We start from the raw sequence: 14,886 nt of genomic DNA, 5'->3' as shown, positions 1-14,886 counted from the left end.
GCAAAGGCCACAACAGGAAACGAGCTAATGCGAGCATATTCGAAAGTCCCATCGGTTATGACAGCTGTTTTTTTAACATCTTTTTCATTGACAGGAGTTTGGTAGTACGCTCTCACAAGGTCCAATTTGGAGGAAAATTTTCTTTCCTATGAGCTCCATGCCAAGATATTGGATGTGTGGCAGTGGGTGATAATCCAGTATTGTAACATTGTTGACCCTACGAAAGTTGCCACAGACATACCAGAACCCATCTTTTTCTTTATGAGATGAATGGGACTTGACTAAGGATTAAGACGGACTAAGAACTTTAAGATGGGTGAACTATATCCTGAGCCAAAAGCATTTGAAATTCTTGTCAGACTGCATGTAACTTTTCTGGGCCAAGACATGGAGCTATAGAAGGGATAGGTGGACCATCAGTGAGAATGGAGTGTGACTTAGAGTGATCAACAGGAATCTGATTGAGAGCAGTTTGTGTAATGTTTTAAAACTCTTACAGAAGCTGGTGATTGCAAGAAGTCTTCAAACCAGGAGGCTGACCAAGCAAGACATTACCTTTGGCATTAAGAGATGTTAGTTGATTGATAAGTTGACGCTCTTGACATTGACTAATAACTCAAACTGTTACATGAAATCAGCTCCCAGGATAGGGCTAAAGACATTGGCAATAACAAATGACCAAGAAAAGTCTCTGCATAAACCCAAGTCGATCACTAGATGTTTATTACCATAGAAGGAAAGTAAACAAGATTTTAAACTTCAATTACTTTATTGCAATAAGTATTTTTAAGATGTTACATCTACAATTTAAACCTTTCAATTTCAGTTAAAAACAATTTTTCGATTAAGATATCAGTTCAAAAATTTTATTCAGTCATAATGATTTGGTCTCAGCCATGAATGTCCATACTCAGCTGAGTATCACGTCTCTTCTTGAAAACCTAGAAGCGATGTGTTCTGCTTACGAACATGGCACAAGTCCAATCATGATGAAGGAATGAACCAAAGAACACAGTTCAGGTCAGTCATGGCAGGTGGCATCTAATAGAAGATTTCCAAATGATCAAAGAATAGCACAATGTTCTAGTCACACAGATATTGAAAGGCAGAGTGGAACTGGAGGTCACTATCAGCAGTCAATCGGCACAATACCATGAAACCCAGAAAGGTTTCATCACTCAAAATGTACCCATGAGAAGCAGCCATTTGTCAGTGTCGACCTTCAAGACTTTTTCTTTAGAATTAGAATTTCATTTAAAAACACTGCCGAGAACAAGAGGATCGGTTACTTAGTTCACAACACGATTTTAGATATTGGTCATTAGACTAATTCGTTAAGGTAACCAAGAAGAAACCTTAAGAATTATCCCCCTCTGACACCAAATTGTTCTGGATAATTTCTCTTATAAGTCCTTGAAATGAGCAGAGGATGAAACAAAATGCAGGACATCACAGATTTATTCCACAGAACAGGTACCATCAGCGATTTTAATGAAAAATGCTAGAAACAGGAATGTCTTATAAATAAGAGGGTGATCTTGTCTTCTCGACACAATTTTCAATAACTGTTAAAACCCAAGAGCAGGGTCACATATTTATAGGCAATAGCATCTTCCTAGGCATCAGGTGGTAGCAAATACCTCTTACAGGACTGTCTTACAAAAAATGCAAAGATAAGCATGCATTCTTATCACGGGAGCTTTACCCAGCTCTCCTTCTGTTGCCCTTGAAACTGCTGTCAAGCTGCCACCTCTATGATGGTGTCTACAAGGAGAAGCTTTCAAAACCATGTACAAGCTGCAACCTTTTGCACCAAGTACTGTTATTTGGGATACAAACCTTCTTTTAAGAACCACTTTGACAATTGTCTACTGGGAAAAGTAGAAATCCCTTCTCTACTAATGCCAAAAGACTCCTGTTCCAAAACAAAAAAATTTTACTAAAAACTTTACTATCCACATACCCAGGAGAAATGAAGTTGCTAACATAATTGATAACACCTCAACAGGAGTTATATCGAATGTTAAATCGATGGCTCTAAGATTACTGGAGCTGGAGCAATTTTCCACATCTCTGGAGTGGGTCATGACTACCATAAGATACATTTGTATCTTGGCAAAACGACTACAGTCTTTCAAGCTGAAGTATTAGCAATAGCCATACTGGCTGAAAGCTTGATTTCTAAAGGATATCATGGCAAAAAAATTGCTATCTTCTCTGACAGCCAAGCAGCACTAATGGCTCTTGACAACTTCCTCAAGTTTCAACTGTGCGTTAAACACTGCACAGACATGCTGAATAACTTGGCAGGCAACAACATCAACTTTTACTGGGTTCCTGGACATTTCAATTTCCAGGGAAATGAACTTGCAGACCAGACAGCCAAAGAGGCAGCGAACCTGAAGCTATCTGGATCTGAACCCTTTTATCCTGTTTTGATGTCAACCTTAAAAGGAGATGTCAAACAATGGAAAGTAAATAAACATTATCATCACTGGGATTCGAGGCAGGACTGCAGACAGGCTAAGTTTGTCTTGGGAATCCAACCAAATATTGCCAGAAAGCTTACCTCACTGAACAGAAAACAGATTCGACAGGTTATACAGATCATCACTGGTCATGCTAACCTATCAAAACATCTACACAACTGCTGCTATGCAGATTCACCTATTTCTCCTGTGTGTAGAGAGGAAGAAGAAACTCTCCACTCCACTATGTGGGACAACGTCCTGCCTTCTCTATCCCGAGAAGAGAATACTTTGGTGATCATCAGGTGACACTAAGTGGAGTGGTAAATGTAGACAGCATTTATAAATTGATAAATTTTCTTAATTATACTAAACACCTGAACTCATGGTGAGTATCTACTCTTTGCTATAATTTGAACTCTCGTGTGTTATTTACCAATAACTTTATGTTGAGTTCTTTGGCCATATCCCTGGGAGACCGCCTCTGCTCCTTTCCTTAAAAAGGTTATCACAGACAGGAGCGTATCTTTTCTTGGCCAAAGTAGATAATCCTTAATTTTAATTTCATTTTTTACATTATTTTGTTTTTTTAGAATTAGAATGTATTAACACAAACCATACAAAATGGGGGGGGGGGAGGAGACAAAACATATTACAGTGTGGGGGGGGGAATCAAAAGCAAATATCCATAATAGACCCAAGAGATCTATGTATGATCTGTCCAGGGTCAAACCACAAATAATTTTATTGATTGGCAAACGCAGACTATTGAAACACAATACACACAACATCATAAATATACATAAATAATACAAGTTGATCAAACAGTAGGCCGCAGTACGAGGTATGGTTATTATTTTCACCAGTAATGTTTCATTTCACAAAATAAAATACAGTTAAACACATGGCAGATATTGGCGTTTCTTTAGATTGAGTTAACAGGAGTTAATGTAGTCTACAAGCAATTTTTTGAAGCGGTTTATGTTTCTTTCGAATTTTATATCATTACTTAATGTGTTATAAGATCTTGATGTTAAATATAAAAATTGCTTCTGAATAAGTGTCTTTTTAGGTTTTATGACCTCATATAGATATCCATATTGTCTTGTTTGTGTAGGAGTGTGCTCACATTTATAAATGCTTTTTTAGTGTCTATTTAAAAAAAAAAAATTTGTGCTTTATTTCCTGTTACCTATTTTTACCACCTACATTTCTGGGCTGTAATGAATAGAGCCCAGAAGCCCTCCCCCCCCCCCCACCCACCCACAAATGTAACTCTACAGTTACATGTTGTGGAGGGGGACACAAAATCACTTGGAGTCATATGCTGTCCACAGGCAAACCTTTGGCTACACTTATATTTCCTGTTCACCTGTTTTATTTATTCATTATAATTGGTGAAATATTTAGAGACGTTATTTACTGTTTGTGATATTTTTCACACAGATGGTATTAAAATAGCTTCATCAACATCAATAGCATCAATCATGCAAGATAACTTCCATCTCACTATCAATGAAAAAGTTTATTTGGTTTGTCCTCCAAAATTAAGTAAGTATTTTTTCATAATGAACTCTTATACACATGTATTTTTTGTTGTATGCAATTCATGTTGCCTTAGTTAATATGTATTTTGTTATTAAATATGTACAATACTTAGCCACTACACTAGCCACTCCAGCTGATAATATCAGCCACTTCATAAAATCAAATTGCTAAAGTGGATCAAAATCAATACAAATCACCAAATCAGTATGCTTAATTAGCAAGCTATTTTGCAAAAACTATAATAAAATTAGGTGAATATAATGTATTTAATGAAGCATACTTAATGCAGATTAATTAGCGATGATTTACGATATACAGGGTGATAATAACTAAGGTTCTGATTTTTAAAAAAAAAGCTCTAAAAAAAAGAATGATTGTCAGAATGACTTGAAAATCGACATGAATATTCCTGAAAAAATTCAATTTTATTTTGGTAAAGGGGGAAAAATACAAAAATACTTAAAAATGTAAAATTAATGACATCATCCAACAGTTGAGAAATTTGCTCACAGAATGGAAATGATACCCAATCATGGCAAAATGATAATGTTCAGAAATTTGCTCACAGAATGGAAACAATACCCAATCATGGCAAAATGATAACTTAATTATAGCATTGCATGATTTTATAATTCATGGAAACATCACAAAAAACAAAGTAATTGAAAAAATAACTACAACTTACTCAAGAAATGTTAAATATGTTGTCCACTGTGTTCTAACTATGAGGTGAAAGCACAAAAATTCTTGTTCAACAATAGATCAGAGTATGCCATGGTGGTCATGTGGATGCGCTTGCAATTCACCTTTATTAAACCAAACGTGCCCCCCGTTAATATTCCTGAGGAACTTCTAACCGGATGTGCTGAAGCTTGCGATTCACCAAAATTTGCAATCCGACCACTGTTCATAACATTTGGAGGTACCCCCCACAGTCAGAAGTTGCAAGGGTTAAAGTCAAATAAACTGATGGCCGGCCAGGTGTCGTGCAATCCTGTTATTGTCAAAATGGGTCTTCAGCAGCTGCTTTGCTGGTATTGCAATATGCATCTTGATAGAAGTTGTTCTATCCGCACACTCATGCTGTGGAAGTGCCGAAATGATGTGGTTGCACAAAATAGATTATACTGCTGGCCAAGTACAGCATCATCTACTTGCACTACTTGCTTTTTTTTTCTTTTGCGAAAGAAACTTCCATTGCTTCAGGAGTATCCATGTAAATTTTCAAGTCATTCTGACCAGTACTTATTGTATAGTTTTGGAATCAAAACTTAAATTATAATCACCCTGTATATAGCTGATTATTTTTCATCTATCTGTTATTACTATACAGTAGAACCTAGATTAACTGGGCTTAACCATGAAAGTATAAAAAAAACAACTATTGAATATTAAGACTGGGCGATATACAGGAGATGTGCTACTTATGGGAAAGAAAATGAAAATGTCTGTGAGGTAATGTAACTACTAGTACACTGGTCTTTGTCCTGTAAGGACAGCTGGTGTCTTTATTGGATTATAGGACCACCTGCCCCTATCATGATGGTATCGCTACTGTTGCTGCTGCTTTGTGAAGGGGAAAAGAAACCCTGTGAGATAATACACCATTATATTTAAATGTGTGATGCAATCCTTATTCATGAATTTGCTAAAGATATATAGAGCATCAGAATATAGTCAAAGGTTAGAAAATGTGGTAAGAATGAGAAATTTTGGCTTCTGTATATAACTTTAAATAACTAAGATACTTCATGTGAAAAAAAATATATATATTCAGGCCACTTTTATGAAACTTTAAAAAACCACTTATGCCATCTTATGCCATTTAAAGATACACCATCAGAATGTACCACAAGAATATAAAATGTGGTAAAAATGAAAAATTTTGGCTAATAATGAACCAATATGATATTTTTCAAGGAAAAAAGATATTTAGGCCACTTTTATTTCATTTTTAAAAAAAAACCAAACAACCCTGACAGGGTATCATCAATATATTGCCAAATATTACAAATGTGGATTACAATAATTAATGGTTCTGCCAAAGCAGAAATTGTATCATTTTCAAGGTTGCTTGGGGGCGTATGTGGATCATTTGGTTTATTAATTTTTAATTTGCTTAGTTTGATGGTTCAACAAGCAGAGTAGTCATTAAATACTTGTGCCTAGATTGAAGAAATAATTTTGTATTTACTTGTTCGTGGTCTTGGACAGTAACTCTGTCAGACCAGACAAGACCCAGGCTCTGTCCCTTCTGGGATATAAGCCTTTTACCTGTGTGGGTTGGGTTTTCAATTTTTGCCTTTTGTTCTGCCTTCTCCTCTCGGCTCTCAGGCAGTTTCTAAGTTTTTTTCCATGTTTCATTTCTTGCTTCTTCAGCTGTCTTGGCTCGATGCGGAGTGAACTACAGTCTAGTACCTACCACCTACACCAATTCAACTTTGGACACTAGCTAGCATTCATCATTCAAAATTATGGTGCATATTTTGTGTGTAGGCAAAACAACAATTTGCACTACAAAGCAGTTGGATACATAAGCCTATTCTAGGTTTGATGATTCTGAATCTACCCAATAGCATTCAATTGTCCTCTGTATTTTTAAGGCATGCAGAAGCATAAACAATATTTACAATATTCAGCAAAGAGCTAGAAGTGAAAGTACTTCATTTTTCAAAAACTATTATTGAACAGTATATTGAACAGGTATTGAACAGTAAAATGTAAACAAATTCCTTTAAAAAAGGGATGACAACGCAGTAAAACTATCCGGTTCACCTTGACTTATTAACATCTGAGCTTGTAATTTACACATTTTGCACTGTGCTTTTGAAAGTGGTCTCGAAGGAGCATCATTCTTACATGCCTTTATAATATTCTGTGCATTGTCGAAGACAGTTGGCAGACTTCATAAAAAGAATGTAATATATATTGTGAGTTGAGACAAAAGAATTATCTGTGGTTGTTAAGTACCCTGTTTTAGCCAAAAATTGATTTTTGTAACCAAGTCATTTCTGTCATTTTGCTTTGGCTTGAGTCAATCTTATAGGATACTGAAATAGTGCTATGAAAAAAAAATTAATGATTTTTTATTATGCTATAATTATGTTATCTAAGGGTATACCCTATCCTACTTTCTAGTCCTTTTTCCTACGTTTTCTAATTTTTTGAGTGGGAGAATTGTGTACCGCCAATTGACTACTTCGACAAGGGGAACACCAGTGTCGTGTCCAAATAGGTGGTGATGTCAATAGATAGAATAGCTTTCCTCCGGGGTCATGAATCGACCCGTTTAAAAATAAATTAACACATAACAGCCCAACATTAACACATAATTCCTGCCCACCCTTTCTCAAAAATGTTTTATGATTTCCCGTTCCCGAAATCGTAAGAAAAATTTCCGGGAAATAGGGAAAATTACCGTTGTGACATATTAATACTGAAAGTGAAATTAAAAATAATTTTTTTTTTTTTAAATCAGTGGGAATATTTGTTGAAAATATAAAAATAATACCCATATAAAAAATGTTTCAAATAAATTAAGATTTTTCTAAGCAAATTTTTTTATCTAAAAATTCAAAGTAAATAATAATTTTTTACACACACTGTATAATGCCTGGATTCAATCTCAAATAAACTATAGCCTCATAGCATGGGGAGGAGACTATATCACTAACATTAATGAAGTTTTACAAAAAAAAAATTCAAAATAAATTTATCAAAATCTTATCTAATTTTAATGGAAGTATAACTTTGACCAACTACGCCAACCTCAATATCTTATCCATCAGACATTTGTATTTCTATAAAATCTGCATTTCCGTTCACAGAAATTGAGTTCCGTGCAGTAGACGTAATGTTATCAATCCCAGAAGGCCGAATCAAATTTTAGTAATTCCTGAACTGAATAAAAATATTCTATGTGAAAACTTCATTTACTTAGCTCCAAAACAATACAATAGACCACCTATCGATATCCAAAATGAAAAAAATGAATACTCCTTCAAAAAATTGCTTAAAAAATTCGTACTTTCTATTACTAATATTGAACAATATTTTTAAAATATCATATCTGATGATATTTGTCTTGAAGTCTTGTGCTTATTTGTCATCTATTTTTTCACTCTGATTCTGAGATAACACTAAAACGACTGATATAATATTTTATTAAAACTGGCACTCCTGTTTGCCACACTATATTCAGTTATTTATTTATTTATTTGGTTTTTTTTTCAAAAATTGTCATCTAATAAATTTTTATCTAATAAATTATAACAGTATTATTAGAAACCGTTTCATTTATACATGGTGAATTGTATTTATATACTTGTGATACTATTATACAAAATGAATCGTACATTTATCTATAATCACCAGTATGGATCATATACAGTAAAACCTCAATAAGTCGTCACCTCAAGTTATCGAAAAATTATGACACCTTAAGCGGAGTGACGACTTAAGAGGAGTTCCGTCAGTTTTAATGTGCAATGTTATGAAAATTGTATAAATTTAAAGTAATATGACATTTATTAAACTATGAATCAAAATAAAAATATTAATAAAATTTATAGATTGCAAAAGAAAAAATAAAAGCAATTTTTTATCTTTTTTATCTCTTATTACTTAAATTATTGTGGTGAAATGTACTGTACACTTTGGTTTAAACTAGTAATTTTTAATTAATAGACTAACAGAGCAACTGTTTGAATAAGTAGCTTTTCTTCATAACAGAATTCTCTATTGCACATTAATTTTACATATACATCAAGTAATCTCGAACACTTTTGACTTGGTGGAGAGGATTATTTATTATCCGTGCCGTTGCACTTTGACTTTAACTTGATTAATTTGATTCTTTGATTTACATAATTTTTGATTTCCATTATCTAATCTTTGACATATCAATAAATTTTGGTTTTGGAGGGGGCGAAGTGCTTATGTTGCTTCTTGCGACAGAGCTTGGATGTCTCACATTTTGTTCAGTTTTCCAATGGAGCCCAGGCAGAAATGAGATCTAGCTTGAACAGTCCCCAACGTTCCAAAAACCTTAGTCGGCAAATGAACTTCCCCAGCCTAACTTTCGTTACTTAAACTGTTTCGTTTGGATATATAGGATTTTATGGTGACTTTTAAGCATATGAGAATGCTATTAACAAGCTCTTTTTTTAATGGGAGCCATAAAAATAGTCTGTTCCTCTTTGTCAAACTTTTTCATATTGACGACTGACTTAACCGAAATTAGCGACGAGTAAACAAGGGTTTAATAACATTGTGGTCTATGAGAGCTGGAAGTGTCTGAAGAAAAATGACGACTTAACCGGAGTGACGAGTTATCAGGGTGACGACGTAACGAGGTTTTACTGTATATCACCAGTATGGCTTCATATATCATATCATCCCTTGGTGATTTTATTTGTTTTCCGAAATGTATATGATGTATGAATAATGAATAATAAAAAATAAAAAAATTTACTTATAGCCATCTTCTATAGCATAACATTGCTTGGGAAGGAGATGGGGGGGGGGGGGAAGAAAGAATAAATTAAAAAAAAACAGGGAGGGGCATTCACAGTTTGTGTAAAATATATTAATGATTGTGCCTACTATAAAATCCTAATACTGTTTTGGGAAGTGGAAACACGAGTGATGAGAATGAAGGAGATAATATCTGAAAAAAGGACACTGTTCCAGGTCTGTTGTGATGTTGTGATTTCCAAATGTGTATAGCACGTCAAAAGCTATCCCGGTTATTCTGTGTGGGATCCGTCCATTTCTGAAAAAAGGAAGCTCTCTTCCGTTCTAAAGTCAAACAAACATATTACATATTTTATTTTTCTCACTCATCAGCACCCCCATATTTTCTGGCCTTAATTAAAGGCGCTTTGTCTATGGAGAATAATACTAATAAGCCTAATACTCTCCTGTTTTTCCTCTCTCCGCAACCTTAATACTAAAAAAAAATATCCTTTTTTCTCCTTTTTCGTCTAACCACTTGCAAGTGATTGAGAAAGGAAGTTTTATGGCTTGTAATGCCCAATCGAAGCACATCTGGGAAAATTTATCCGTTACAACTTACCCCATTTTTTAAGCAGTCTTGCAGGAAAATAAAAGAGCAATTGCAGGGAGAGGAAGGGTTGTTTTTTTACTTTCAAGTGGGATGAAACCATTGACCATGATCGGCCTTTCAATCTGAATGGCTTTAAATGCCAAAAAAAACTGAGATGTACAAGTAGGGAAATCACTTCGTACAGTTGAAGCTAAAAATCTCAAACGTTTAGATGCAGTTTTATATGCAGAATTCTTGAATGCTCATTCTGTGTTAGTGGGTATGAATTATTATATTTATCGGTAGTGATTAAGAAGGATGTGTATGCATGCGATCAGCATAATTGAAATGAAGCCATTTTAGTGCTGCATGGGAAAGTTGTAATTCAAACTATACAAAAGGTGAGGCATTCTTCCCCCCCCCCCCCTCTGCTAACTGGGGGAAAATTGGAGAAATTAATATTTCATGCGGCGCATAAATTTAATTCAATCCGCAGCAAGAAAAATGTGAAATTGTATAAGTTTATCAGAGCCTGGCCAAACTGCAATAAACCTGGAGGCAGGGCTTCCACTAAGAGAGTTGTGTACACAAGCACAAGTGCCAATTCACCCTTCAATGCAAAAATTTGTAAACCTTCTATGTTTAACTGCATGGATCATTCAATTAAATATAGAATTTTGGATTTGTGTAGTGAAAATGTCGCGCAATTGAAGTTGTGTGGCGCATAAATGAAATATTTAACTTTAAAAATTATAAAGAGCAATTGAGGGCAAAAATAACGTCGTATAAACTGAGGGTGTCGTGTAAACAGTTTCACTGTAAATATGTAATTTCGAGAATTCCCTATAATTTTCGAGAAATACAATTTCCCGTTCCCAAGGGCTTCAAAATGTCACAAATTTAGAAACCCTACTTGTGGCCTTTGTATTTGCATGACCAGGTTTGATTGTGTAATATAATTTTAACTGGATCTATTAATGTCCTAGATATGTTAACATCAGAAAATCTGGAAGGACTTTCTAACATACGAGCATGTGTTTCTCATCTCTATGAAGTTCTACATGTTGAACAACATCAACTAAAAGTGGAAAGGCAACTCGTTGAAAAACTAGAGAATATCTTAGAAGAACTGGAACCCTTGGAAAAGGTATGCACTAATTTTTTGTGACATTAACTTCTATTTGATGGTGTTTCTGTCAAGTGACGTTATTTTCTTATATTTCTCAGTTAAGACAATTTATGTTTTGAGCTCATTTCAACCTTGAAGTTTCTATGATTGTCAGCAGATGACTCAAAAGTATATATGTTCCATACTTATGTACATTAGGCGATTAAAACATTCAGACGTGTTGTGTTTTAATCAAATTCTTAGCATTTAAAATTTTATTTCAAATCATTAATGAAATATAATTATTCTAAACCTTTTAAAAACATATTTCGCAGTAAGAGGAAGGATGCGTTCAGCCACACACACACATGCACACAAATAACTACATACTACGGTGCTGCTCAACCCCATGTTCTCTTGTGGCCAGGAGTTAGGCCAAAACAGCACATAAAGCGACATTTTTGTTATTTAAATCAGCTCCTGCTCAAGAACCTACCGCTAAAACCAGGCATCTTGACATGCGAATGAACGAAAAAAACAATTTCCAAGTACAAAAACCTTTTTTGCTAAAAAAGACTCCATTCTTATTAGTAGGAGACTCATAGAAATATTATCGTATTGCATACCTGGTCAACCATCATGATTTTATTGTATTTAGTAAGATTTTAGCAAATTAATACGATTATATGCTTTTGCTTCTGAAAATAAGATTTTTTAGACCTGGCGTCGCTCTTCCACCATGGCTCAAACCCTCTCTGGGTGACCAGCTTATATCCCCTATGGGGACAGAGCAGGGATCATAGTGAGTTTTGCATCCTTGCAATGAGAGTCTGTCACTATGATCATTCAACCACCCCAGTGGCCATTAGGATTGGTAATCAAACAATTACCTGGAAGAGATCGGTCCAGTTTGAAACATCTAAAGGTGAATGCCTGAGACTGGTCCAAAGACTTATCCTCCTAGAAATCTCAGCAGATGACACTCAAAAGTCCAGTATGCAGGAGGTGAAGACTAGGTCTGGCAGGACAGTAAAATCTCCCACAAGACAAACTTTGAAAATTGAGTCTCATTTTTTCTTTGGATGCTAATTCTAATTTTTTTTCCCCTTCGAGTTTCAATTCCCCTTCAGGTCACAATTTTTACCTATTATGTTTATTCTCACTTAGATTTTTATAAGGGTTAAGTTGTTTTCTAAGGCTTAAGATGTTTTCTAACAACTTAAGGTAGGAGGATGTCAAGTCTTATGTTTGTTGTTAAGATATTTTTATATTATTCTTATTATTTTTCTGTTTGTGTGAGTGGCAACAGTTAGTTTGTCAAGCTGGTGAGTCCAGTCATTGTGTTGCTTTGAAAAAAAAAAGTAAATAAAAGCCAAGTTGAGTTTTTTTGCTCTTAAAATTTTTCTTTGAACCCTCGATGCTGGTAGCATTTAATTTCCCAAGCCAGCACGTTTCAAACTGGACACCTCTAGAATACTAACTAAAATGAAAACTGATGAAAACTACATCATCACTGCCTATATTTCTGAGATGTGGAATTAGTATTGTTAGTATTCTAGTATTAATAAAATATTAACTCTTTCAAAAATGCCAAGTTATATGTTTTATATGTTTGGTGAATTTGGCAAGATTATGAAGTGACATCATAAATTTTTAAAGCATTATAACTCATTATTTGTCAAATTAGAAAACTGAAAGCACTTTTCATATCAGTTTTTCACAAGGAATCGTGTGTAATTATTTGGCTGCAGATAGTTACCACCCTGTATAGGGTTATTCAAGTATTAGGTCAGCATTGAGGAGGGGGTTTCAGATTTACTGACTTTTGATGAGGGGGGGGGGCCTTTGAAGGAAATTAGTTCGATGCTTGTGGTGATGAGATAAAACACATTGAAAACTTAACTATTTATTATATACAAAAGAAATATAATGAGAAGGAAGACACACACGTTTAAAAATCAATGGTACGAGTCAAACTGACTTTTTTTCTTTTCTACAATCACAAGAAGCGTGAATGGGGTGCACCACCTATACAAACCGATGAAAAGGCGCTACACTATTACTACTCCTGTTGAAGACAAAATACTTGAGAAAAGAAAAATTGAACAATAATCGCACAATTAAAAAATATTGCAATACATATATTGTACATAATTATATGAATCGTAAGGGTCAATGACAGAAATTTTACTCTTCGGCCATATTTGGAAATATAATGATTTTTCAAAGTGTCACATAAATTATTATTTAACATAAAACATGGTTTAAGGCGATCTATGGATGCATTTTTATGGTAACCATTAATGTTCAACATAAAATATTTACCAGTTCTTGAAATAACTTCAAATATGGTCCAGTGTATGGTTGCTGTGGAGTCTAGAGCATGGTTTCTTAACCAGGGGTCCGTGAGAGCATTTCAGGGTGTCCGTGAGTGCATTTCAGGGTGTCCGTGAGCTTGATCATTTCATTGATCATTTTTGTCGCACCACGGTCATTTTCTGCACACGAGGGCTAATTAGACCGGGACCTACAATTTATTGCCGATTCCGAACGGCAGGCTTGTTTCTTATACTCATCGAGAGGTTGGTACGCTAACCCCTCGATGGGGGCCCCCCTGCGGTAGCAATTTTTTGCTGCGGTCAAGTCCGTGAGCTTGATTGAGAGAAAATTTAATAAAATACATTTTTTCATACACTGAATGAAATTAAGTTTATTCATAATTTTTTTTCTAAAAATTTCAGTCGTATTAGTATTTGTAATCACAAGTTCTTGGAATGCTCAACAGTTGTACCCTTATCAGTTAGTACTTCGAAAACTTTGCAATTGGTAATTTTGTCGCTAGGTTGCTATCTTGTGTTTGCTAGATGCCAGTATGGTGTTCAGGTCTGCCAGCTAGGCTTTTTAACGCTTGCATCAATCAAAACAAAATATTGCAATCTATTAGATGCCCAACATGACATCCTTGTTGCACTTTCAGATACCACACCCACACCTTACAATATTCTCATTCAAAAGATAAATAGCAACAGTTTCTGCACCAAAATTTTCGAATAAATCGAATCTAACTTAAAAAACTAATTTAATGTAGTAACATAGGTATACATTTGTCCTATGCAAAACCTGTATAAGGTGGGAACTTATTGAACGTGAACAAATTTTATAGTTCCGACTGTTGCAATGTTATTTATTTTACATGAAGTGGAATTTGCCCAACACAGAAATGGAAAGCAATATTTTAAATGTTTATGTAAAAGAAAAAGAATTGTCGGTATATAGCGGAAAGTGTTTGAAATACGCATATAATGTGGAATTTTATTTTATTTCATTTATCGCTCACATACATTTTTTTGTTCTTCCGGAAATATCTTCTGATGTCTTTATGAATTTTAATCCAAGAAGCGTCACCACTGATTTTCATTAACAAACATATATGTACTGAGTATAAAATGATTTTGATTTTTTTTAAATTTTGATAATGCAAAAACGTGTTCAATGTTGAAAATATACGCGGCCCATTGAGATGCTGCTTTAAACAAGTTTGTTTAACTTGTATCCTTGTACAAACACTAGAATCCTCGATTGAGCACGTAGCATGAGATTGATGACAGATTTTGGGCATTCCGAATTTTCACATCTCAATTTGAATTCAATGGTTTTCAAAAGTTTTTTTTAATGTAGCGACATTAGAAATTGGCTTAACTCAACGACATCAGAAT

General features: G+C 34.6%; 1 protein-coding gene across 5 annotated transcripts in view; it reads left to right on the top strand.

Annotated features, from left to right (window-relative positions):
- MCU (mitochondrial calcium uniporter) overlaps positions 1-14,886 on the top strand; it is a 43,963-nt gene that overhangs the window by 15,666 nt on the left and 13,411 nt on the right. For all 5 annotated transcript variants that reach the window (XM_089255466.1, XM_089255468.1, XM_089255469.1 and 2 more), the window contains 2 exons: positions 3,915-4,019; positions 11,049-11,209. In XM_089255466.1, coding sequence (XP_089111592.1) covers positions 3,915-4,019; positions 11,049-11,209 — 266 coding nt within the window. The remainder of the gene's footprint in view (positions 1-3,914; positions 4,020-11,048; positions 11,210-14,886) is intronic.

This window comes from Pholcus phalangioides, unplaced genomic scaffold, assembly GCF_987345545.1.
Source record: "Pholcus phalangioides strain wild (caught in Gottingen) unplaced genomic scaffold, Ppha-v1.0 ptg000042l_1, whole genome shotgun sequence".
Classification (NCBI taxonomy): Eukaryota; Metazoa; Arthropoda; class Arachnida; order Araneae; family Pholcidae; genus Pholcus; species Pholcus phalangioides.
Note: the sequence above shows the minus strand (reverse complement) of the source record. Positions and strands in the feature narration are given on the sequence as shown.